At 40.0% G+C, this 27364-nt stretch overlaps 1 protein-coding gene and 5 non-coding genes across 6 annotated transcripts; 2 read left to right on the forward strand and 4 right to left on the reverse strand.

Moving 5' to 3' along the window:
• Positions 1-2122: 2122 nt before the first annotated feature.
• Positions 2123-2241, reverse strand: LOC148096378 (5S ribosomal RNA). The gene has a single exon (XR_015717246.1). It is a non-coding gene; the product is annotated as a 5S ribosomal RNA (ribosomal RNA).
• A 780-nt stretch (positions 2242-3021) lies between these two features.
• On the forward strand, positions 3022-3140 carry LOC148096379 (5S ribosomal RNA). The gene has a single exon (XR_015717247.1). It is a non-coding gene; the product is annotated as a 5S ribosomal RNA (ribosomal RNA).
• An 11720-nt stretch (positions 3141-14860) lies between these two features.
• LOC148096380 (5S ribosomal RNA) lies at positions 14861-14979 on the reverse strand. Its single transcript, XR_015717248.1, has one exon. It is a non-coding gene; the product is annotated as a 5S ribosomal RNA (ribosomal RNA).
• A 346-nt stretch (positions 14980-15325) lies between these two features.
• On the forward strand, positions 15326-15444 carry LOC148096381 (5S ribosomal RNA). The gene has a single exon (XR_015717321.1). It is a non-coding gene; the product is annotated as a 5S ribosomal RNA (ribosomal RNA).
• Positions 15445-16269: 825 nt separating this feature from the next.
• On the reverse strand, positions 16270-16388 carry LOC148096382 (5S ribosomal RNA). Its single transcript, XR_015717310.1, has one exon. It is a non-coding gene; the product is annotated as a 5S ribosomal RNA (ribosomal RNA).
• Positions 16389-21863: 5475 nt separating this feature from the next.
• On the reverse strand, positions 21864-26052 carry LOC148096383 (uncharacterized). Its single transcript, XM_087836293.1, has one exon. It carries the CDS (start codon positions 25856-25858, stop codon positions 22325-22327), a length of 3534 nt encoding a protein of 1177 aa, XP_087692419.1. The 5' UTR covers positions 25859-26052; the 3' UTR covers positions 21864-22324.
• Between the last annotated feature and the right edge of the window lie 1312 nt (positions 26053-27364).

The raw sequence follows: 27364 nt of genomic DNA on the forward strand, positions 1-27364 counted from the left end.
TGATAGCAGAGACTCTCTAAAGCACAAATCTTTCTTTTTTTGATCTTTATTGGCAGAAAGGACAGGAGTGAAATGGTAAAGTGCAAACTGCACCCAGGACAGAAAAATCTGCATTATCGAGCACAAAATGTAAATGCTATATGCTGTCAAATATCCTTTATAACTGCTGACAGCTACTATTACATTTATACTCTTACATAACTCCAGTAGTTGGATGTTTATCATCATGTTTTCTAAATGTTGTTTTTGTTACACTCACTAATAAAGATGTCAGGCTTACATTTGCCTGATGTCATGATCCTGGGTCTTTTGACCCAGCGTTTTAAGTTTGAGTTTATTTTGTTCATTAGGTTGTCTAAGTTCATTTGTTTATTAGATTCCCCTTGTGTATCCAACCCCTGTTAAGTCTCCCTTGTCCTTCATGTGCTTCATGTCTGTGTTTCTTATGTTGTCATGTTTGCGTTTCATTATGTTTCCCATTTTATTTTGAAAGAGGTCCTGTGTTCCTGCATTTTGTTTTGCTCTTCCTCTGTGGCGTTGTTATGTTCATCAAAGTGATGTCATGACAAAAATGATTGACCAACAAAACATTTTTCTCCTTCATTTCTGTCAAACAAAGCTGTATGTAAAGTGTCTCGCGGTTAGTATCATGGTTGCTAGGCAACCTGAACAGCGCGACGAAGCATATACCGTCCCATTTCACACGCCTCTCACTTCCGCACTTCTCGTACTTATAGTACGCACCGTACGTAGTACGCGTAGTGCGCGTACTTCAAGCGTGCAGACCTTGAAATGGGACACAGCCCATGTTGTGTCTACTGTGCCTTTCTGTTCCATGTTTCAGGTCCCTATGTTCTGTCTCCCCAGTCTGTTAAGTTTACATGTCTTGAGTTCCGTCAGTGTGTTTCCTGTTTTACTTTCTGTCCTATGTTAATGTTTCTAGTTTTGCTTCCCTTGTCTCGTCCTGCCTAATTACTCCCAGCTGTGCTCTCCTCCTGTGGCTCATTCCCCCTCGTTATCCCTCAGTGTATTTAAGCCCCATGTTTCTCTTTGTCAGTGTTGCGTCCTCCCTCATAGCTGTGTGATTTTTTCCCCGTGGCTCCTTGTGCTTTAGTTTTCCCAGTTTAGTTTAGTTTAGTATTGTTTTTTGTGTCCCACGCCAGCAATAAAGCTGTGTTTTTTGGGTTTACTTTTTGTCTCTGCGAGTTTGCGTTTGGGTCCTACTCTTGCCTGCACACAGCCGTATTGTGACACCTGCTGTCTTTGAGTAAATAGTAAACAGCCCTCTTCCTATTGAAAAAACAAAAGTTGTATCCAAGATGGCCGACTTCTAAATGGCCACCATGGTCAACACCCATCTTGAGGAGTTTGCCCCCTCACATATACTAATGTACCACAAACAGGACTTTAATATCACCAACCATTCCCATGTTATTACGGTGTATCCATATAAATGGCCCACCCTGTATAATAGACCTCTCTGTATTGAGTCATAAGTGTTATTAATTTCTGGCTCTCTTCCAAAGCATGTCTTTTATCCCATCTTCCTCTTTTCACCCCACTGGTCAGCTAATAAAAGAAAACAGAGAAAACAACAAAAATCACATGACCCTGTGTGAGAAAGTGCTATGGCAACAGAAATCTTCTATTCACTTACCTTCTCACTGTGTAATCATTATTGCTGGGCAACCGCCCAGGTCGCCCATATCAAAAAGCGCTACTGACCGCAGGTTAACCAACCAACCACTCATCAGTAAGTTTCATAATTTGGAAATTTTTAAAATAGAAGTCACACTCATATAGCTGATATTGTTACCAAGTGCAAGAGGGCTTTGCTGAAAGTTCACTGTGTCTGCGTAATAGTTTTGTGTTAGGACAAATCTGATTTCACTGCAGGTGTAAACTTTGCATGTGACAAATAAAGGCTTGATTGATTGATTGACTGATTGATCGAGAGGAATTTTAATAGTTGCCTGCTTTCTACTCGACTTTAGCAAGGATTGTACTCCCTGATCTGGGAAGGGTAGGAAAAAAGAATTCAGTTAACAAGTGGAAGAGATTAATTTAACCTGCCTCCACTGAGTGAGCAGCGCCCTCTGCAGTCTGTGTGTGGAAGTGCAAAAGCTTACAGCACCTGGTATTCCCAGGCGGTCTCCCATCCAAGTACTGACCAGGCCCGACCCTGCTTAGCTTCCGAGATCAGACGAGATCGGGCGTGTTCAGGGTGGTATGGCCGTAAGCGAGGGATTGAGTGCATAAAAGGCCTGTTATAGATGATTACAGATTTAGATTTGCTGCATTACAGATAGATTACACCAGGGGTGTCGAACTCATTTTATATTGCGGACCATATATACAGCCCACTTTGATCTTAAGCCGTCTGGACCAGTGAAAGTCTCCTTTCTGTCAGTGTCACTTATTTAACAGTTTTTCTAGGTGTTAAAGAAAAGCTGTTCTGACAAAGAAAGAAATCTGTCAGTAAGATTTTTGGACTTAAATTGTAAGAAATAAATGTGTAAAATCCCAGACAACATTCTGGTAGCTTTTTGCCCAGATTGCCCATTTTTTGTTGTTGTGGTTCTTGTTGTTTTTTAATTGTAGTCATACAAAATGAGATTTCTGTGGTTGAAAGTAAAAAAAAAAACAAACTTTTCTGTTTACACAAAGTTACAAAAGATTTACTGGAGACATAGCTAAGCATTTTCAGTGTGCAATAAATTGTGAAAGCCGAAGTTTCTTTGATACTGAAAAGCACAAATTAGGCTTTATTGTCAGATGTCATTTTTTGGGAAAAAACAGTGTGGTATTACTTTGTAAAAAGCGTGTTGCTGCCTAATGTAGTTGTATAATCATAATGTTTTATCTATAACATATCAAATTAATGTTAAAAAGTGTAACTGATCATTTACTGCAGGGCAGTGTTACGGAGTGTGACGGAGAACAGTCAACTAAGACCAATAGTTATAGATGATAAATGTTTCTACATCATCTATAAAAAGCCTTTTGAACGTCTCCTCTCTCGCTTACGGCCATACCACCCTGAACACGCCCGATCTCGTCTGATCTCGGAAGCTAAGCAGGGTCGGGCCTGGTCAGTACTTGGATGGGAGACCGCCTGGGAATACCAGGTGCTGTAAGCTTTTACACTTCCACACACAAACTGCAGAGGGCGCCGCTGCTCACTCACAGAAAACAGAATCAGAAAAAAAACTTCATTAAAATGCTTATAAAAATAAGGCATTTCGCTTTTGTGCAAAACTTGATAATCATCTCACTGTATCTACTTTTCTGGTGTGTATTTTCCAGCAGAGGTTTGGCTCTGTGTCATGTGTCTGACATTTTGTGGAGCCTTACTGATGAGCCACAGATATTATTTTATTTTCTGTCCCTGATATCTGTAACTTTATCATTTAAACTGTTGATATGGCTCCAAGCAGCCCCATTAACTTTATAATTGACTTTTGTTTCCTCCTTTCTCCTCTCTATAATTTACTGCCAATATATTGTGAGTTTATATCAGTAGCATTTGAGCAAAACCTGGTGAGGACTTAGAAGAGCTTCAACATCCCATTATAATTTTAGTATCGCACAGACAACATAAATTACAACCTAATCCAATCTGAAGACACAATTGAAGCTTCAGACATTCATCTATTGACAGTGAAACACTGCCCTCTGCTGGACTCCAATAAAACAGATCATACTTTAAAATGAGGCAGCATCAACAAGCTGTCTGCAAAAAAAAAATAGAAGAAAAAAAGAACAAAATTTGCATGAAATACAGAACGTATTGATTCTATGAATCAAAGAAAGCACTCTGTAGTATTCTACAGAAAGAGGAATTTCTCGGCACAGTACTGAGTAACTTGTCAACCATGGAGAAGGCACAGTGTCCACCTAAAGCCCATATTTACAAAAAACAGAGCAAACAATTTTCTCGCATTGCTCAAGGTGAAGGTAATGCTGTCATTTTCATATGACTTATTATGGGCTTCAATCTCATGGTGAAAAATTAAAAAGTATACACACATTAAAATCTTTTAATATGGGGTTGTACAATGTCTTAAATTGATATGGCTAATGCCTGTTAACTTCTCATCAGTGATCATGGATGGAATAATGAAAGAGGAGAACTACTAAAGTGAGTTTACAATCCAACATAGAAACTGACCCCCTGAGAGGGAAAACTTGTATATTCAATGATACTCCAAATCCTCATTCTCAACTTATTACCAAAAGAAAAAAAATGTTATTATATGTTCTGATAACATTCAGTTGGATCTGATTTACACATCAGAGGATTGTTCAAGTAAATGTATTCAAGTCAAGTGAAATAAAGAGCAGAAAACACTTCATGAGAAGTAATGCAAAACGTGACTTTCAGCAAAGCCGTGCTGTCACACTGTGGCTAGACTGAGGGTTTGTCAACAGTCTGATGAAACTGCATCAGAGACTTGTGTTTAAACACTTTGTTCTTTTCATGACCACAACTCAACACCTTGTGAGTGTTTGCAGCCTGGTAATGCACCGTGTCCCGAAACTGTGAACAACTGAATCTGTTCTGAGAGCAGAAGAAACTTCTACAATTGCAATAACTCTAGATGTTAACACACTAACTACACATGTTATAATGTAACACTTTGTGTCATGTAAAACTCTGAAGTCAAGGTTATAAATGGTTATAAACTTTTAAGTTTACCTTCATATATTTCACTTTAAAAAACTGCTCATCTTGCCCTGTTTGGTGTCATTCTTTCCAGCACAACAGCACATATAAGAATTTACAGTTATTTCATTTTGACTGCATTAACACTTAAAATCTCACAAAACGAAAAAAAAAAAAATCTAAGCAGGAATGTTTTTTTTATCTGTAAAAAAACAACTTTTAATCAATCAATTTTAATGTGAAACAAAAAATATAAATTGTATATTTCAAAACTATGTTTAAGTTGCTCCTGCTTTGTAACTGGACTTGGAGTATACACAGACAACAAACTAGACTGGGTTAAAAACACCACGGTCCTCTACAGGAAGGGCCAGAGTCGTCTCTATTTTCTGAGGCAGCTGAGTTCCTTCAACATCTGTCAGACAATGCTCAGGATTTTTTACGAGTCTGTTGTGGCCAGTGCCATCCTCTATGCTGTTGCATGCTGGGGCAACAGGTTGACAGTCACAGGTGCCAACGGACTCAATAAACTGATCCGCAAGGCCAGTAATGAGTGGGGATGGAGATGGACTCATTTAGGGTGTCTGAGAGGCAGATGTTGTCCAAAATAAGGAGCACATTCAGTGAGAGACTGAGATTAACAAAATGCACCACTGAACAACACAGGAAATCATTCCTGTCTGTGGCCATCTCCCTGTATAATCTAATACACAGTACACAGTGCAATAGTTATACCCTTTCAAGGTTATTGTTAAATGTCAATCATATATATTTCACCTCTGTAATATTCTTGATATTTATAATTGAGCAATTTATATTAGTGCTATGTCTTATATTTGTAAACGCTGTAATATATTGTATTATTTAATTAGTTTAATCTGTTACTGTTATTGTCTTGGAGAATCTGTAACCCACGTAATTTCCTTAGGGATGATTAAAGTAATCTGATTCTGATTATTCACTTTAAATATGAATATCACACCAGACAGCTCATATTATTCAGAAAGCACCTTTATTGCTTCAGTGCAAATTAGAAGGTAAGTAGCAGCCAGATGCTGCTAATCCACTGCATTTGAATAATTGCTCATCAGCATATGTGAGCAGCTCTATAAAAGCATGAGTTTTGTCAGTTTGCTGGTCTGGAGTATTCAGGTGTTTGTTAACACAATGTCATAATCTTCCCAGGAACGGATGTCCCAGAAAATTCACCCCAGGGTCAAACTGTGCAGTGGTCCAAGAGCTACATACCAGACTCTACAAACCTCTGTTAGCATGTTAAATGTTAAAGTACATGACAGTCAAGTTATAAAAGAGTTGAATAAGTGTGGCTTGTTTGGAAGGGTTGCAAGGAGAAAGTCTCTTCTCTCTAAAAACAGCATGACGGCATGGCTGCAAGTTTGGTAGCAAAGTTGCAAAGCATACTGCACAAACACCTCATACCATCTGTCAGCACAGTGGTTAAGGGGTGAAGACTTGAGCTTGTTTTGCAACTACAGAACCTGGGCCCCTTGCAGTCATTGAGTTTTCCATCAACTCCCTTGTATACCAAGTACTCTATAGTCAAAACTGAGTTTTGGTAATGCAGCAGGACAAAGATCCCAAGCACATCAGCAGAGCTACAACAGAATCAAGGTGTTGCAATGGCCCGGTCACAGTCCACACCTCAACCTGAAAAACAGTGCTGGGAACTTAAGAGAGCCTTAGATAAACAAATACCACAAACCTCAATGAACTGACGAAACAATGTAAAGAAACGTCAGCCAAACGTCCTGCACAACCGTGTGACAGACTAAGAGTCATACAGAAACAATTTGGTGACACTACTGCTGCTAAAAGGTGGCTCTACAAGCTACTCACTCATGGAGTGTGCCTAGTTTTTCAGAGTACTCTATAGATTCCTATGAAAACACTCTTTTCCACATGACTGTATGTCAGATAAAACAGATCTGATCTGTGAAGAGGATTCTGAGAAGAGAAAACATCTGGAGACCTGTCCCAAGAAGTAATTCTGTTCATCAGGACGTAGCGTCTTCAGTGGGAGAAACACTTCATCACTCATCCGAGTGACTTCTTCAGTCTCAGCTCAGTGCAGGTTTCCCCAACCTGTGTTTGAATTCAGATTTTACATATTGTCCAGTTTCAGGCAAGGGAACTGAAAAATGTGCTGAGGATAAATGATCAATTAGGCAGATGTAAATGAACAACAGCTGCAGGCTGGAGGCTCTGACATCACACCTGATGGAGACCCTGGACGGCTGGTCCTTGCTCATCTTCGGCCCCAGGTGAGCTCAGTTCAGTTCACCTATCAGCCCAACATTGGGGGAGATGACACTGTCATCCAGCTCCTACATCAATCCCTTGCTCACCTGGAAAGTGTGTTGAGCACTGTGAGAATCATGTGCTTTGATTTCTCCAGTGCTTTCAACACGATTATACCCACAATCCTGAAGGACAAGGTGGATTACACAGGTGTGGACCATCACCACATGGATCCTGGTGAGTCTTACCAACCACCCTCATTACATAAGGAATTATGTGTCTGAATGGGTAGTCTGCAGTATAGGCACCCCACAGTCCTGACTCCATGTCTCTCTGTGTCACTAGTGGGTGGGTGAGAGTGAGTGAGCGAATAACTTGTGTTTGTGTATGCATGGCAGTCAGCATTCCTGGCTGGACGCTTCTCCCCATCTTCTGGATGCCGGGTGGTTCTTGGGCAGCTGGGACCCTGTTCTCGACTCGTACCAGGATTCCTGGCATCTAGTTAGGTCGACTGCCCGTTACCTCTGGTCCTCTGGGATTCTCACTCTTTAGCTGTAGGCACCTCATCTGGGGCCTCCCTCCTTCTCCTGCTGGGATGGGCATAGATCAGGCGTGTCGAACTCCAGGCCTCGAGGGCCGGTGTCCTGCAGGTTTTAGATCTCACCCTGTTTAAACTCACCTGAATCAAATGATTAGTTCATTACCAGGCTTCTGGAAAACTTCATGACATGTTGAGGAGGATATTTAGCCATTTATTCAGCTGTGTTGGAACAAGGACACATCTAAAATCGGCAGGACACCGGCCCTCGAGGCCTGGAGTTCGACACCTGTGCCTTAGATCTTTGATACTCCTGGATGCTGTGAATGGCGCTGTTGTCCTGTCTCTATCTCTGTCTCCAGGCTTCTGGGGGGCATTGCTGCAGCTTCCCATCCTCATCAATGCAGCAGCTGGTGATACATTGTGCATTTCTCTACCCCCCACCTCCACTTTATTCTTTTTTTTCTCTTGCCTGTCTTGCCTTAGATATCGTCATACAATGCCACATATAATGTAATAACTGAAATAACACAAATAGAAATTAATAATAAATAGATAACACATTCACGTGATCAAGAGGAGCCTATAGAGATTCTATGTAACTGTTCCTGCAAAAGCAAAATGTGTCAGGCACCACAATGCATTCAGATCACAATTCTGAATTCAAAAGCTGTCAGACTAGACAGGATATTAAAAATAAAAACCTGCCACCACATGCAGGTCAACCTGAAGGCACAGAGCAGCTCTTACAATGACACACTGCTGCAACAACAGCATTCAGGGGACAAATTTCAGAGGTCTTATCTTCCAGCTGCTGTCAGACTCAACTAAGACAATAGAGTCTTAGTGCACACCTTAAAACTATGTATATACAACATCAGCTGAATAACAGCATATGACATATTACCTATAACACTGTGTCATTATTTCACAGTGTTATATGTAATTATCTCTGTAGTTTTTTGGGTTTTTTTTAGTTTTTTTTTTTTTTTTTTTACAAATGTCATTATTTTATTAATTTACTTATTTTTTGACACATTTGGTTTATTGAATTGAAAAAATAGCTGCAATTGTTGAAATGTGAGCTATGAAAGACGACCTCCTTCTGCATACTTTTGTGGTCACTGGTCCTCACATCATGTTTGCAGCATGTTCTGAACCACAAACAGAGCAGTGCTAAAGTGTATCGGAACTGGTGAGCTAGTGGTGCAGATATTGATGCTAGTGATTATTAAAGGTGGTGCTACTGAAACGTTTAAGAACTGAAGCCTCCAGAGCCAAGTGTTATTTGTCTGTGACACAAATGAGCTCCAACCAGCTCAGGTAGAATTTAATAACAGCTGAGCTGCACTAGACCTGGTCTCTGCTCTTCTTGACTCCTCGTTTGGTAGGATTGAACCTTTTATTTGTATATTTAAAATCTTTTATAGACAACAGGCTTATTTTGAATAACTCGATCTCCTGTTACTTACACTCACAATCCCTATCCAGATATGTGCTTCAAAACATGCAGACATCATCTGGGTTCTGTGACCATGCATATCTTGCATAGGAAATGTCCATACACAGGCACAGACCTATCTTTTTATTTATGTTCAAAGAAAGTTTATCTTAATTTCACCTTTAGAGCATTTCATTTACTGAGGACATCTTCACCACCTGCTGTTCCAGACGACTGACTCGTGCCTGAACTCGTGCAGATTAATCAACCAACCACTCATCAGTAAAGCAAAAAGTAAAAGTAAGTGTCCTCAGTTGAAAAGGTTTGCTTATAAGTTTCATAACTTTATAATATAACAATAACATTTAACAAGAATGTTGTCATGACTGAGTGCAATGACCGTTTCCCTCTGTAAGGTTCAATGTGTGGGTGCAAGTAGAGAAGTTGCTTTTAGATACACCTCATGAACTCTTCAACTGAGACTCAAAAATCAATGTCTTTTAATGTTAATGTTCAATCTTGTGAATGTAACTTTAAAAAAATATTTATTAGGTAAAGCAGCCCCTTCATAATATCTACATGCTACCAAATGTATGTAAATGATTACAATTTCCTGTTCTCAAAAAATACAGTAATACTTCAAATAAGTTGCATATATTATTGTTCAACATGTCCTCCAGTGCCTCTTTGATAACTTTCAAAATATTTACTGAAAAAAAATTAGACTGGTTCTGATATTGAATTTTTGGAAGCTGTTATATTGATATTGATTTATTTATTTTATCATTTAATGATTTAAAATTCTGCATTAAAGGAATAAGAAAGAAATGACAGATGTTTTTAGTTAAATGTAATTATTATTTTTAATGATGGTTGGCGTTTACTAGATGCACCTCAGAGCACCAGGAATTCCTTACTTTGAACAAACATTGCCAAACATTGAACCGTAAATGACGATGTAGATACGCAAATCATTTTCAAGAGCAGCGGGACCGGAATGCAGATGGTGGTTAATATTAGACTGAAGGGGTTCTTCACAGACATATTATCCTTTCAGGCACTCTCCAATAACCTGCTGTCTTTACAGTGAGGACACACAAACATCAACCTGGAACATAACTGTATGAAAATATATGATCCGTATTCGTCTTAGCTTCATAGTTACACTGTTTAAAATAGAATATTAAAGCATACAGGGGTAATTACCTGTCCAGCAGATATTCGCTAGTTCTTGTTTCATATCAAGTTCAGTTAAATTCTTTTTGTCTGCTTTTCCTCATCAGCGCTCTTCTGTCTTTTTCTTCTGTCTCTCCGCGCTTTCTGCTTAAGTCAGCCCCCTCCTCTGGTGCGCATGCTCTGCAGCGCATGCCCGACGCGGTCTCCGCAGCGCGTGCACTACAGGCGCTGAGAAGCATTAATTAGTGTTGCAATTTCAGAATAAAAGCTGCCAGAAAGCGAAACATGCTGCTTTTCATACTTTTTTCAGACTATTCCAGGGTTTTAAATTCACCATTTATGAGGTTTCAGCAAGAGTTAAAAGCTAGGGAATAAAAATAGGTTTTTAATCTGGACTTAAAAACTGGCACTGATGTAGCTTGTCTAATATGAGAGGAAGGTTATTCCAAAGCATCAGAGTGGCAACAAAGAACACTCTGTCTCCTCTAAGTTTCAGCTGTGACTTAGGGACTGGAAGCAACAGTTGCTCAGCTGACCGAAGCGAACGAATGGGGGCATGGGGCTTCAACAAATCATCAAATTTTCTAGAGTAGATAGCGGGCCAAAATTAATATTTGAACTGAGGGGGTGCTTCGCAGACATATTTTCAGGCACTCTCCAATAACCTGCAGTCTTTACGGTGAGGACACACAAACATTAACCCGACTGGAACATGAAAATATATGACCTGTATTTGTGTTCGCTTCGTAGTTACACTGTTTAAAACAAGATATTAAACCAAACTGCGGTAATTACCTGTCCAGCAGAGAGCTCAGGTAAATTCTTTCTGTCTGCTTTGCTTTACCAGAGATCGTCTGTCTTTTCCTTTCGACTTGTCTCTCCGCGCTTTCTGCTCAAGTCAGCCCCCTCCTCTGCCGCGCATGTCCGACAGGGTCTGCGCAGCGCGTGCACCACAGGTGTGGAGAAGTACTGATTAGTGTTGCAGTTTCAAAATAAAAGCTGCCAAAAAGCGAAACATGCTGCCTTCAATGTTTCAAACCATATTCCAGGGTTTTTAGTTCACCATGTATAATGTTAAAACAAGAAAATAAAAGATAGATCTGAACGTTTGAAAACGTTTTGGAAAAATTCCATAAAAAATAGATGAAAAACACTGAAATTATCCTTTTATTTATGTTGATCCATTAAGTTGGTTCATTTTTTGTTACATAAGTTGTTTTTAAAGTTAAACTTGTGTGGGTTTCTATATAAGTCAATAAAAAACAACAACAAGCCATTAAATGCCATTAATGAAAAGTAAACTCTGCCAAAGAAACTGAGAGATGGGACACGTGGAGTTCAGTTTGCAAATTTATCTGAAACAATAAACATCTATGAATAAAAGTTTTCTGGTCAGCAGCTTGTAAGAAAGACAAAAAAAGTAAAAAGATGGTCATGAAAAGAAGCTACCATCTGTCACATGGTTCTGTGTATTTACATTGCATACCATGGGAAAATAATCATTTGATCCCCTGTTGACAACACCTTCTCACGATCATCATCACCCCATGAGGCAAGATCTTGCATGCAGCAAGATAAGAGGTCTTCGGTCTTGACTATGGTGGCACAAGACTGTAGATTTGTATTGTCCCTGTAGACCTCAGTAACAAATCCTTTGACACCTCTGCAGTCTTCCCCATGGTGGTGTAGAAGTTGGAATGGAAGAGACTGATACTGTAGAGGTGTGCTTTTTACACAGAATAAACTGAGATCAAGATTGTCTTTAAATGGCTAATTTATTAAGTGCAATCCAATCTGTGGGAGCCAGAATTCTGGCTTGGTCATAGGGGATCAAGTACTTAGTTCAATCAATGACATGCAAATCAGTTAGTATGTTTATGTGATGTGTTGTTTTCTGGATTTGGTTGATATTCTGTCTCTGCATTAAAATGAAACTACCATAAATATTAGAGACTGTTCATTCCTTTGTAATGGAGCAAAATTACAAATTCAGCAGAAGATTAAATAATTAATCCACTTCGACAATGACAAGATATTTTTTCTGCTCCAAATTCTTAATTTGGAAAATGTTCCTGTTTTTCTTTCTCCAGGAAACAATGAGGATCCTGTTTGCCTGTTTGCCGCTTATGGTGCTCTTTGCCACTGGACTCTCAAAACCAGCCAATCTTCAACCCAAACCAATTGAGAAGCGTCAGAATGAAACCCCTTATGAAAAGTTTAAACGACAGCATGTAGATGCCAAGATGACTGCGAAAAAATGTGATGCAGAAATAAAAAACAAGCAGATCTACAATGTTGACAACACTTGTAAGGACACAAACACGTTCATCCTTAGTGATTATGAAAAGGTCAAAGCCATTTGTAATGGTCATGGGTCACCTCATAAGAATACTTGCTTGACAGAGAGTAAAGCAAAGTTCAGTATTGTTAAATGTGAACTAAAGAATAATGGAGGCAGGAAACCCAACTGTCAGTATAAAGGCAAACTTCTCACTAACAGAATTGTTGTAGTGCAATGTGGAGGATTACCTGTGCACTATGAGAAGGACATAGTGACCTTTGAATCCAATAACGCAACTATAGGAAAAATCCCCATGGACTCTACCTCTGTACCCACAAATATACATGTCTGAGAAAACAAAAGAGCAACATTTATCCTCAGCTCTAACCAAAAGTCGCTGGAAACATCTTGTTCGTTACAAGTTTTCACTCGAGCCTGTCTTATCAGTAACTGTTACATTTAACATGTGACCAGCTTCACACATTTCATTAAATAATATAAAACTGTTTTCAAACTATATTCAACCCACCAATACTGATATATTAACTGTACCGACTGTAGGATGCTGTGTAGAAATAATATCTTCAATCAAACTTGCTTCTAATAAAATATTTTTATTTGATTTGTTTATTGACATTTTTTTTTCTTCAATTTTTACCATCACCAGTCACAGGACTCCTAAGGTGAAATGTTCATATTCAGCACCCTGCCTCTCAGATGTTTTTTGTTTTTAATGTTATTACATTTTATTGCTTTTTTCTTTCATTTTATGCCAACATTTGATTTCTAAGATGAGCTTTAAAGCATCAGAATTATAGCAAAAGTCTAAATATCGTTGCTATCACTCCTGCTGCAAAGATCAGGGTCAAACATTGTTGGGCTTCCTTCTGTGTACACACCTGCATGAAGGAGTGTTAGGGCCACATTAAGAAAACCAATATTACTGATTACTTGGAGAATAAAGTCAAAATTATTATTATTATTCAAGAATAAAGTTGTAATTCAATTTAGAGAAACATGTTGAAATGTGGAGATTGCTATTGTTGTTTCAAGACAAACTACCACATTTGCTTTACTGCCTGCAAAATGCCTTGTTTACATGACTTAATGAAATAAACTGATCGCACGTCTTGTGATACACCAAAAATCCTCTGTATTGAAATCGGATGTAACCATTGATAATCATGCAGCTGTTCATTTTCTGTCTCACCAGATGCAGTGAAGTATGATTTCACTAACTCAGAGGGTGTAGCAACTGTAGCAGTTTGTCTTGAAACAACAAATGTAATCTCAACATTTCATTTTTCCCCCAAAATAGATTTTCTACTTTAATGTTGAAATTTCTACTTTATTAAACACTGTCTCACAGACAGACTGTAGCTTGGAGACAAATGAGATGAGCGGAACATCTGCCGGAATATACAATCACAAAAGAAAAGTGAATTCACAAAGGGAACACACACACACACACACACACACACACACACACACACACACACACATTGCAGAGAGAGCTGCAGTCTCCAACAAGATTTAAATTATGGCAGCTTTTAGTGGAAATAGCTGACTGCAGCATCACGATGGCACTAATGTAAAGGGTTGATTGACATGGATTGACAGCAACATCTGCAATTAAAGTACCCAGTGCAGCACCAAAGTGCTGTACAGTAAATAAGTAAAAAAAAAAAACCAGTAGAATAAAACAAAACAGAATAAAATAAAACACATAGTAAAGATTAAAGCAGCCCTATATTTAAAAAAAACAAGACAGAACAGCATATAATCAACTAAAACAACTAACATAAAAATAAACTAAAACTAACATCTTACAAGGTGTCAAAGGTCAGGGTGAAGAGATGGGTTTTCAGGAGTGATTTAAAAACAGGCTGAGAAGAGGCCTGTCTAATCTCTACAGGCAGATCGTTCCACAGTTTGGGAAATGCTGCAGCAAAAGCACGATGTCCTCTAAGTTTACGCTCAGTCCTGGGTACATTCAGGAACAGCTGACCAGCTGACCTGAGAGAGCGGGTGGACGTATAAGGCTGTAGCAGCTCAGAGAGATAAGATGGGGCTAGGCCATGGAGGGCTTTAAAAGCAAATAAAAGAATTTTAAAATGAATGTGATGTGGTGTTTTTCCTGTAATTCTCTGTTAACTATGAACCAAAACTGTTTGATTGTTTTTTATAATTAGATTAAATTCCACTTGGCACATGTTGTTTGTTTGTTTTTTCTCTAACTTACTATGTCTCCATCTTATTCTCTCCCTAGTAAATGTGTTTTGTCCGTTTAATCAGTTATTGACAGTAAGGTGCTGTTTTAGGTTTTATGGCTGTTACTGTCAAAAGGAAATATTCCCTATGAGAGGTCTGTAATTAGCGCCTGGGAAATGGTCAGCGAGGCGCTTTTGTGCTTAAAAGAAAGCAGGAAGAAACTAGAAAGAGCAGGAAGGAGTAGTGACAGTTTTAGCGCCCTCTGCAGTTTGTGTGTGGAAGTGCAAAAGCTTACAGCACCTGGTATTCCCAGGCGGTCTCCCATCCAAGTACTGACCAGGCCCGACCCTGCTTAGCTTCCGAGATCAGACGAGATCGGGCGTGTTCAGGGTGGTATGGCCGTAAGCGAGGGAAGCCCGCTAGAAAACACCTTTTATACTTGGCAAATGTCACACACTTTCAAATATAGGATTGTGCTAAGCGTCACGTGTTACAGCCAAAACATGCAAACCTTTCTTGTGAACTGCAGCTTCAACACTGAGCTGCAAAAATGCTTTTCCCGCCGTAACGTCACGACAATAACACGTTCGTTTCTCACAGCACAGTGTTAAAGTCACAGAGAGCACACAGTGTGTTTGGAAGTCCAACATTTTTGTGGTTTGGACAATTCAACTTATATACAGGACATCAAAACGTAAGGATGACTGTGTCATCACAGCATGTATAAAAAGGCTGTTTCTGAAGCCGTGCCTCGCTTACGGCCACACCACCCTGAACACGCCCGATCTCGTCTGATCTCGGAAGCTAAGCAGGGTCGGGCCTGGTCAGTACTTGGATGGGAGACCGCCTGGGAATACCAGATGCTGTAAGCTTTTGCACTTCAACACACAAATGACAGTTTAAATATTGAAACGGATCTGAGGCACTCTTTAAGCTCATTTTCTAATAGGATGGTTAGTGAGTCTTGCGCAAAGAGCTCTTCCACTGGTGTAGTAATGTCAAATTCTTCAAGCGTTACATCAATATCACTGTACATGCACAGAGCACCTGTGGATGTTTTTGTGCAAACACTCACAATTGTTTATGACGTGAATATTGCAGCATTAAGTATGCATTATAACTGTGTTGTCATGTGCAGCTAATAAAAATAAAAGTAGAAACTAATCAGTATCCTTCACTCTAAATTGTTTTTTAAATCCCAATAAATGGGTTACAGTATCTACATGAACCCCGTTATCGAGGAAGCCTCTCACTTACGGCCATACCACGCCTGTTCTCATCTGATCTCTGAAGCTAAGCAGGGGCGGTCCTGCATAGTAGCGTCACCTTCACCTTGCTCCATGTTAGAAACTCCATGATATCGTGTTCCCTGCTCAGGGTAGCACACTGATGCGCATTTATTCAGTATTCTTCGGGGCCGCAGGCGGCAGCCAATAAGAGTTCAAACTCGTTGCACATGGGTGTCAGGTTGACGCTGTGCCCGCTGCACAAGGTTAACAAGTTCCTCACTACTGAGCCCAGACGGACTAGCCATAGACATTTTCTACATTTACAGAATAAATAAGTTCGTGTATTTCCTAAATATTTCGTTCTTGTTGTTTTTTTGTTTTGTTTTGCACAAAAGTCAGGAGCGTTGTCATGAAGCTGCCTCCACTGAGTGAGCAGCGCCCTCTGCAGTTTGTGTGTGGAAGTGCAAAAGCTTATAGCACCTGGTATTCCCAGGCGGTCTCCCATCCAAGTACTGACCAGGCCCGACCCTGCTTAGCTTCCGAGATCAGACGAGATCGGGCGTGTTCAGGGTGGTATGGCCGTAAGCGAAAGATTACCTGTCAAAAAGACCTTTTATCGGTGGCAAATGTCACACAGTTTGATATATATTATTGTGCTAAACGTCATATGTTACAGCGACAACATGCAAACCTTGGTTATTAACTGCAGCTTCCACATTGAACTGCAAAAATGATTTTCTCGCAGTAACATCACGACAATAACACATGTTCGTTGATTACAGCACAGTGTAAAAGTGACAGAGCACACAGTGTGTTCGGACGATTTGGAAGTCCAACATTTTTGTGGTTTGGAGATTTTAACTTAAATATAGAAAACAAAAAACGTAAGCGTGTATGTGTCGTTACAGCATGTATAAAAAGGCTGTTTCTGAGGTGTCCTTTCACTTAACAGCGTGTCTGAACTGCACTTGACTTGATCTCTGCTCATCTCCAGGCTTCACTTCTCATTCGGTAAGAACTCGTTAGCTTTTGCATACTTCCAAGAAAGAGGGTGAACTCACTCTCCTGCCACACTTATACTCACATGCACATATACTCATATCCAGACATTGGCTTAAAAAACATGCTGGCATCATCTGGGTTCTGTGAGGATGCATATCATACATAAGTAATGCAAGTACTGCATGTCAGGATGGAGGCCTGTCTTTATGTTCAAATAAAGTTTAACGTTAATTCCACCTTCAGGGCATTTCAGTCGCTGAAGTCATCTTCACCACCTGCTCTTCCAGACGACTGACTTGTGCCTGAACACCTGCAGTTAACCAACCAACCACTGATCAGTAAAGCAAAAAAAAAGGTATATGTTCTCATTTGGAAAAATTCGAATTACAAGTTTTATATATTTCTAATATAATAATTACATTTAGCAAAAATGTTTTCTCTTTGTGATCCCATCTATTATCAATATCAGTGCTTACACAGCTGTGACATGTATGAGATTACCTAACTGCATTCAGCCACCTATGATCCTGTGTATGGTTCAACTCTTGAACAACCAAAAAACCCACCAAGGTTATTTAAAAGGCTTATTCTCAGGAGGATTAATTTCCACTTGTTTACATAAACTTGTTTTCTTTTTTGCAACCAATTAAATAACAAAATGCAAAAATCATAACAATAAAATAACTTCCAAACATCCTATATCAAAAAAGACCAACTTTTATCCTGGGCTGCATAAATTTGAATAAAACCTTTGCTACATATATGTTTATATTAATAAATTAATAAAGTAAAATTGTTATTATTAGTGGTAAATGATTTGTGTGTTTGTTGGATGCACCTCAGAGCAACAGGAAACATGTTGAACCGTAAATAGTGAAGTAGATGCACACATCGTTTTCAAGAGTAGGTAGCGGGATCAAAGTGCAGATGGCATAACGGTGTCAATATTAGACTGAAGGGTCACATTTTCAGACACGCTCCAGTAACCTGCAGTCTTTACAGTGAGGACACACAAACATTAACCCGACTGGAACATCACTGTATGAAAATATATGATCTGTATTTGTCTTAGCTTCAAACACTGTTTAAAATCAAATATTAAACCGAACAGCGGTAATTACCTGTTCTGCAGAGCTGTGTGTAGCCATCAGTTAGAAAAATCAACAGGTCCTGTTCCCCTGTGAAAAGTCGCTCTGCTGACTCTTCAAGCTCAGGTTAACTCTGTCTGCTTCTGTTGTCTGTTAACATAATATCTTTGACAAATTTCAGTCTGGCTTTCATAGAGCTCATTCTACTGAAACAGCCCTTCTTAGAGTTTCCAATGACATTCTGATGCAAAACAATGCAGGAAAGTGTTCTGTACTCCTAATGTTGGACCTCACGTCAGCCTTTGACACCGTTGACCATTACATTTTGCTTGAAAGGCTGAAATACTGGGTTGGTGTATCTGGGTCTGCCTTAGAGTGGTCCTCCTCGTATCTCTATGAACGATACTTTTCTGTGGCGGTCTCTAAGTACAGGTCATCTTCCACGTCCCTGTCCTATGGTGTGCCACAAGGTTCTGTGCTGTTTTTAATATATCTACTTCCTCTCCAGCATATTTTGAGCCCCTTTGAGGACATTCGCTACCACTGCTACGCAGACGACATCCAGCTATATATATCTTTTAAACCTGAAGATGTTTCTAAGCTGCAGATTCTAAATGTGTGGACACGTCTGTGTGTGAGTTATTCAGGTTCAGTAAGAAGGTAATATGTCTGCAGAATTTGTAATTCTTATGAAGATATTGCTTGTACAATAAATAAAATCCCTTTAACTCCTTCTTTTGGAGAGTGTCTTTATATATTTAGTCATCTTGGGGCAATCCTTTATTTAGTAGTAACCCTAGTCGGGGATATATATCAGAGTTTACTTTCAGATATGAGCATTGTGTTTCCTGTGGATAAATGAATTATTTATGTATTTATTTATTTTTTGAAAGACTGGCTCATGTAAAATATCTGAAAGTATGGCAAAGCTCTCCTGTTACTCTTTATGGACACCTGAGCTTCACCATGAGGGCCTGTCTTTATTCACTTTATTCACTGAAATCCAGTTTTATAATGAATTCACAGTAATCACTGACACCTTCAGAGCATTACATTAAAGACATCTTCTACACCTACTCTTCCAGACGACCGACACATACTTCAACCACTGCAGGTTAACCAGCCACTCATCAGTAAAGCAAAAACTAAATGTAAATGTCCTCATGTGGAAAAGACTGAAACACAACTCCCATATGTCACTAATGTAACAGATCCATTTAGGTAGAGTGAGAACACTAGGCTGGATGTGTTTTAATGCAGGAACATTCATCATGTCTTAAGTTCAACAAATCATTTACATTTACATTTAATATGTGAGCTGGATGGTTACACGATACAATATGATTGTCAACAATACCTGCAATGAACGCTGGTTTGAGGGCGGAGTCAAGGAGGCCATTTACATGAAAAGGGAAAGACCATCTCTGAATCAAGGAGGGGGCCTAAGGGTACATCTTTCACCATCTTACAATGCTGTGATTGCAGCCATTCTCCAATTCTCCGTGAATGGTACTCAAGACCATTGATCAGTGGTTGTTGATTAGTGGTCATGAGAATTTGCATAATCATGATTAAGGAACTGACCTCCCAGCCCACTGTTCCTTCAGTCGGCTGGTTTCTCTGACTGAAAACGCTACGTCCAGAAGAACAGAATCAACTTTTGGAGATTTACTTCCCTGGATGATTGAGCACGCATCAAGACCTTTTAATCAGACCAACAAATATCTTGTACTCAATTTTAGCAGCAGCCATTGTGACTGATGATGAAACTTGTGTAAAAGTGCGAAGCTGTAAAAAAGTAATTATAAAAAAAACATTTTTTAGCTGAATGTTACTGGATAGCTGTTTCATCTGTAACACATCAAAATAAACTGCTAAGGTTTAATAGGCTATAAGGAACACACTCACTTCCTGAGCCCTGGGCAATAAGAGACGTTTTGTGTTTTATAATTTATTGATATGTTTGATCCTTTCTGACCTACGAAGCAGCCATTAGAGCACCATGTCCGCTCTAATAGTTCTGTAGTTTGATGCTTGAGTCGTTGCAGACTTGTTGAAACTCCCTCACCTGTCAAGGCAGCGTCTTTGTTATTTGAGTCCAGCAGATGGCAGTGTTTCACTGTCATATGACGACTGTCTGAAGCTTCAATTGGATTATTCGTTTAAATTAGATCGTTTTATAGAATAGTTTGTGTTTGCTAGGTTTGCTATGCAACAGTGGGGAGGAAAAACTCCTTTTTAACAGGAATATCTAGACATGAGTGATTATTGCAGTGGGGCACTAACTGTGCTATCTATAAGAAATATTAGGAACAACAAAACTGAGGATCAGGGCTCCATTTAACTCCAGTGTTCAGTGGCATTTTAAGAGAGTGAATACCGAGGCTAAATGTGTTTGTAAAGCAAAAGCACTTTATTAGCCTTTACAGAGCAAAGCTATGGATCAATGTGCAGTGAAGAAAAATCGAGGTGGCCAGTCTGTCCTTTCCTAACCAATCACAGAGCTCCTTACATTGTTGCGCTGGAGAATAACTAAATATAATATAAATATAATATAAAGATTATATTGAAAATAATCTTTTGTAGAGTCACTACTTAGTGGGCAGAGGACAGTTATCACTTTGCTGGATGCTTTAAAGTCACATGTTCTTTATTTGCTGTATGCAGATTAACAGGATATTAACAGATTAACAGTTTTCATTAGACTTCATATGATAATCAACAGTGAAGTGTTTCTCTTGTCAGTGTTTATTCTTGCTCATTGAATGATGTCTGTTCAGATAATATGCTGCACTCATCTCATGTTTCTTTAAATCACTTGTCCAGCTGTCAAACTCTGAAAGAGTTACAGTTTCACCACTGAGCACTTTGAATGGTTATTCTTTTATTTAAAAGCATTTATTTGAGCTGCATCATCAATACGACAAAAACAGTGACTTCAACATTAGTTTATCAAAATATATTTAGGGGGAAATGTTCCTACACCCCTCATGTAAACGTTACACCTCCAAAAGGGAGAAATAATCAGAATAAGGCGTAATCATTGTCTTGATAATAATGACCATGAAAATGAAACTAGGCCTACCTTTAGTTCAGCACACTCAGTGTTACATAAAGACATGCGAACATCCCATCATCCATTCTGGAGCCTACTTTTTAAAAGAGCGAGCTGTTTATTCTGGCTGAGTAGCAAACAGAACCAACCATGAAAACCTAAACTGGGAAAACACTCGGAAACCTTGAACACTGGGAACATGGAGACACAGGGGGTAGGTGAACAGACACTCTAACCCTAACCCAGAGACAATATATACACTGATCAGGGAAGTGGACAAACATGGGAACACAGACTAGGATTATCAAAATAAGACAAGAAGTAACACAGACACCCTTTTCGGTGACAAAAAAGAGAAAATATCCAGTGAAAGGCAGTTCTCTCGGAAAAACTGCCTTATTGATGTCAACGGTCAGAGAAAAATGTCTGATAGGAAGGCAACCGTAGCTCATACAACCATTTGTTGCAGCCAAAGAATGCAGAAGAGCATTTTGGTCAGCTAAGAACAGGAAATTGAAGCTACAGTTCTACACACTTGACGATTGGAAAAATGTTGCCTGGTCTGATGAGTCTTGATTTCTGCTCTGACATGCAAATGTTCAAGTCAGAATTTGGCATAAATAGCATGAAAGGATGGATCCATGCTGCCTACACTGTAGCTGCCATCACCAGTGTGTGAATGTGTGTGTGAATGGGTGAATGACTGAATGTAGTGTAAAGCTCTTTGGGGTCCTTGGGGACTAAGTAAAGCGCTGTACAAATACAGGCCATTTACCGTGTGTTTGTTTATGCTCAAGTGTATGAATAAATTAGTCAGTTTTAAACAGTTGCAATTTAAACAGTAGAAGAGTGGCACTATATTTATATATTTATAAAGAATTTCAAACAACAATTAATTGATGCTCAAAGCAGGTTTATTTAATTAATATCCAGATTATTTCCAATTAGTTCCGAATTCATTCAGCAGCAAATCACATCACCAGTCACTTCAAGGCTGTATGTATTATTGTAAGGTAGACCCTACAATAATACATACAGAGAACCCAACAATCATATGACCCCCTATGAGCAAGCACTTTGGCGACAGTGGGAAGGAAAAACTCCCTTTTTACAGGAAGAAACCTCCAGCAGAACCAGGCTCAGGTGGGGGCGGGGCCATCTGCTGCGACCGGTTGGGGTGAGAGAAGGAAGACGTTTGTTGTAGGTCTGATTGAAGGACTGATGTGATGGTAAGTTGTCTGCTGCTCCGCTTTGAATATTGACAGATTAGTTGATGGATTTCAAGCCAAATTGTGCCCAAGTTTAAGAACATATTCATTGGTTGTTTTTGTTGATGTTATTGTTTTGGGCTTTTTTTCCACAAGAATTTCTAGCTTCCCTAGAATTCTGGCCACCCAAACGATGATTGCTGCTGAGAGAGCACAAGGTTTTGTCCCACTGTGTTATTCATATCGGTGCAGGGGGTTCTCCTTGAGAGGCCAGGGTCGAAAAAGGGATGCTTCAGAACCTCCGAGGGTGTTATGCGCTGATTTGCATCCAAGGCCAACATTTGTTTGATTAGCCTGACAAATAATGGTTGGCCATTTTCAGGTCCTTGCATAACCTTCAGTAGTCGTTCAAGGTCATCGAGACGCTTAAGTTTTATCAATCGAGTTTCCTTGGATTGATAATCTGTCTCGTATTGAAATTGTTCTTGGGTCTTAAATGTCCAGCGCTGTTCGTTGTAGTTATCCTCGATGAAATAGCAGTCAGTGTACAAGCCAGACTTTAGAAGATGATCTGGTAGCTGACCCTGAGTTTCAATTATGAACTTCAAAACATCATAATCGTCTTCCCCAGGATAGAGAGGCACCCCTGTAGCAAGCTCCACAGCTACCAGCCCCAGAGACCACATGTCAATTGCTTCATCATATGGAGTGCCAAGCATAATCTCAGGTGCACAATAACCAACCGTCCCCACACGGTTACCAGGAATCAGTGCAGAAGCAGGAAATGCGAGTCCAAAGTCTATAAGTTTGACTTTGATGGGAGACTCATGGCGCTTTACAACCATTATGTTTCCAGGTTTGAGGTCAGCATGCACTATTCCCACAGAACCCAGGTGGAACAGAGCATTTGCGAGCTGATGCAAAATTGGCCTGAGTTCTCTTATTGGGAGACCTTGGTTATTCTGGTCCCCTATGTAGTCCCACAGGCTTTGGTCGAGGAGTTCAAAATTTAAGCAAATACGCTCTCCATCGAGGAAATAGCCGTTCCATTCGACAATGTTGCACCTGTCTGGATCCAAGCGTCGTAGCTGCTCCAGGATGAAAATTTCCAGTTTTGCCTGTAGCAGAATTTCAGGGTCGCTTTTGTTGACTTTAATAGCCACAGTTTGGTTGTTTTTTGTATCGCGACATCTGGTTACCAAACCAAAACCTCCTTCTCCGAGGAAGGCCTCTACCACATGGTGATCTCCCAAAATGGTCCCTTCCGTTATTTCAAGATCATCTTCAGAGGAAGATGGGTTGGCTGAGGTGTTGATGTGTCCTTTTTGAGGAAATTCAACTGAGTTTTGGAAACTGCAGTTGAATTTTTGCGATCCATGACTTTTCCAGCTTGAAGGCTGCTGAGAGAGCACAAGGTTTTCTCCCCCTGTGTTATTCATATCGGTGCAGGGGGCTCTCCCTGAGAAGCCAGGGTCGAAAAAGGGATGCTTCAGAACCTCTGAGGGTGTTATGCGCTGATTTGCATCCAAGGCCAACATTTGTTTGATTACCCTTACAAATAATGGTTGGCCATTTTCAGGTCCTCGCCTAACCTTCAGTAGTTGTTCGAGGTCATCGAGACGCTTAAGTTTTATCAATCGAGTTTCCTTGGATTGAAAATCTGTCTCGTATTGAAATTGTTCTTGGGTCTTAAATGTCCAGCGCTGTTCGTTGTAGTTATCCTTGATGAAATAGCAATCAGTGTACAAGCCAGACTCTAGAAGATGATCTGGTAGCTGACCCTGAGTTTCAATTATGAACTTCAAAACATCATAATCGTCTTCCCCAGGATAGAGAGGCACCCCTGTAGCAAGCTCCACGGCTACCAGCCCCAGAGACCACATGTCAATTGCTTCATCATATGGAATGCCAAGCATAACCTCAGGTGCAATATAACCAACCGTCCCCACACGGTTACCAGGAATCAGTGCAGAAGCAGGAAATGCGAGACCAAAGTCTATAAGTTTGACTTTGATGGGAGACTCACTGCGGTTCACAACCATGATGTTTCCAGGTTTGAGGTCAGCATGCACTATTCCCACAGAACCCAGGTGGAACAGAGCATTTGCGAGCTGATGCAAAATTGGCCTGATTTCTCTCATTGGGAGACCTTGGTTATTCCGGTCCCCTATGTAATCTGACAGGCTTTGGTCGAGGAGTTCAAAATTTAAGCAAATGCGCTCTCCATCGAGAAAATAGCCGTTCCATTCGACAATGTTGCACCTGTCTGGATCCAAGCGTCTTAGCTGCTCCAGGATGAAAATTTCCAGTTTTGCCTGTAGCAGAATTTCAGGGTCGCTCTTGTTGACTTTAATAGCCACAGTTTGGTTGTTTTTTGTATCGCGACATCTGGTTACCAATCCAAAGCCTCCTTCTCCGAGGAAGGCCTCTACCACGTGGTGATCTCCCAAAATGGTCCCTTCCGTTATTTCAAGATCATCTTCAGAGGAAGATGGGTTGGCTGAGGTGTTGATGTGTCCTTTTTGAGGAAATTCAACTGAGTTTTGGAAACTGCAGTTGAATTTTTGCGATCCATGACTTTTCCAGCTTGAAGGCAGCTGAGAGAGCACAAGGTTTTCTCCCCCTGTGCTATTCATGTCAGTGCAGGGGGTTCTCCCTGAGAGGCCAGGGTCGAAAAAGGGATGCTTCAGAACCTCCGAGGGTGTTATGCGCTGATTTGCATCCAAGGCCAACATTTGTTTGATTAGCCTTACAAATAATGGTTGGCCATTTTCCGGTCCTCGCCTAACCTCCAGTAATTGTTCAAGGTCATCGAGACACTTAAGTTTTATCGATCGAGTTTCCTTTGATTGATAATCTGTCTCGTATTGAAATTGTTCTTTGGTCTTAAATGTCCAGCGCTGTTCGTTGTAGTTATCCTTGATGAAATAGCAATCAGTGTACAAGCCAGACTCTAGAAGATGATCTGGTAGCTGACCCTGAGTTTCAATTATGAACTTCAAAACATCATAATCGTCTTCCCCAGGATAGAGAGGCACCCCTGTAGCAAGCTCCACGGCTACCAGCCCCAGAGACCACATGTCAATTGCTTCATCATATGGAGTGCCAAGCATAATCTCAGGTGCACAATAACCAATTGTCCCCACAGCACCACCAGCAATCACCGCAGAAGTGTTACATGCGATGCCAAAGTCTATAAGTTTGACTTTGACGGGAGACTCACTGCGGTTCACAACCATGATGTTGACAGGTTTGAGGTCAGCATGCACTATTCCCACAGAACCCAGGTGGAACAGAGCATTTGCGAGCTGATGCAAAATTGGCCTGATTTCTCTCATTGGGAGACCCTGGTTATTCCGGTCCCCTATGTAGTCTGACAGGCTTTGGTCGAGGAGTTCAAAATTTAAGCAAATGCGCTCTCCATCGAGGAAATAGCCGTTCCATTCGACAATGTTGCACCTGTCTGGATCCAAGCGTCGTAGCTGCTCCAGGATGAAAATTTCCTGTTTTGCCTGTAGCAGAATTTCAGGGTCGCTCTTGTTGACTTTAATAGCCACAGTTTGGTTGTTTTTTGTATCGCGACATTTGGTTACAACACCAAAGTTTCCTTCTCCAAGGAAAGCCTCCACCACGTGGTGATCTCCCAAAATGGTCCCTTTAGATATTTCAAGCTCATCTGAGCCGAAGGATGGGTTGGCTGACATGGTGTAATGTGTCTGTTTGTGCTGTGAATTGGTGAGAAACAAAACTGAACTTGTTTTGGTTTCTCCTGTAAATTGCTCTCAAAACTTCTCGAAAGGGTTTTAGTTGCTGCAGGTCAATGTCCGTTAAGCATAAAGTAACATAGGTGAGCGCTCCTATTTAAGGGGTTTGGGATCAAAGCAAAGTTACCACGTCAGAAAAGATCAAAGCAAAGTTATCACGTAACAAGGGATCGAAGCATTCTAATATGTGCGCATGCGCACACACGTGTTTGTTTGTGTAATATTGTTCACTCTAAATTTGATCCTAATCAATTTAATATCAGTCAATCAAAGAAAATGTTAGTTTTGGAAAATTTTAAAATGACGAAACTGACAGTTAAAACATTTTTTGTTCGTGTATTTGTATTTTTTTCGTTTTTTTTTTTTTTTTTTCCATACCATGTCAAGCTTTTCTGTATATAGTCATGTCGTAGAGCAAACAAGAAATTGAATTGGATTTTAATATTGCAGTGCTTGGATTTTGGATTTGGTGCTTAAAACTTCTTGAAACTGTAACCGTATTTCATTCACCACAAATAACTATCTGATTGAATAGTTTTCTTATCAGATAGAGAAATAAAATGAGTCGCAAAGTATAAAAGCTACATTTCTCTGCCTGGGCTGCCTTGTACCTCTGCACGTTAGTCTGTTTCAATGTGTGACCCCCCCACCCACTCCCTGATCAGTCGGGGGTGAGCGCACTAACGTGCCTGGAGGTTTCCGTTTTAATGAGTGTTTGGTGGAAAACGAAAAATACAAGAAGGATTTGTACGTTTTCACCACGGGGGAGTTTGCGTAAGTCCTAGTAAATAATTTTCTCGGGTGTGTACGTTACACATGTTATTTTTTAAAATTGGTATTATTATTTTGCTAGCTAGCAAACTCGCGAGATAAAGGATTGAAGTGCACTCAGTGCGATACAATACGGTGCCGCTATTCTAACAGTTAGTTATTGCAGGGTAACTTCTAGAATATGCTGTGAATTTAACTAAGATTACACAGCAGTAGCAGTAATACGAGTTACTTCCCTCGAGTGAAAGCTTTAAACGTTAGCCCGATGCTTAACTAGCCAACTCAAGCTTTCTGATTGAAGGCTAAAAGAGACGTTGTCACCAAGGAAACAGAATATTGATGATATTTTTGTGTGTTGCTGCAGCTTTTTCAAGTATTAACCTGGTGTCTTTGGGAACACCTTAGGGGGAAATAACGGTAATATGACTGAACCATATGGGAACAAAGAATAGGCACTTTTTTGTGCTACCGAAGTTTCCTCGCTTTCATTCAAAATCTGTTTATCATTAAACAATTTAAACATAATGTCTTCAAGCTCACATTGAGGCCTGTGGGACACTATCAGCCACTGAGACAGTAGACAAGTGACTATTTCACACTTTAAGGCTGCCTGTTTATTTAAGTGAGATGAACAGTACATTATAACTGTACATAATAATATCAATGATGATAGAT

Source organism: Neolamprologus brichardi, chromosome 23 (assembly GCF_056152115.1).
Source record: "Neolamprologus brichardi isolate AB-2024 chromosome 23, ASM5615211v1, whole genome shotgun sequence".
Taxonomy (NCBI): domain Eukaryota; kingdom Metazoa; phylum Chordata; class Actinopteri; order Cichliformes; family Cichlidae; genus Neolamprologus; species Neolamprologus brichardi.

Coding starts and splice junctions, on each gene's coding strand:
- LOC148096383 (XM_087836293.1), bottom strand. CDS start 25,858: ATGTCAGCCAACCCATCCTTCGGCTCAGATGAGCTTGAAATATCTAAA.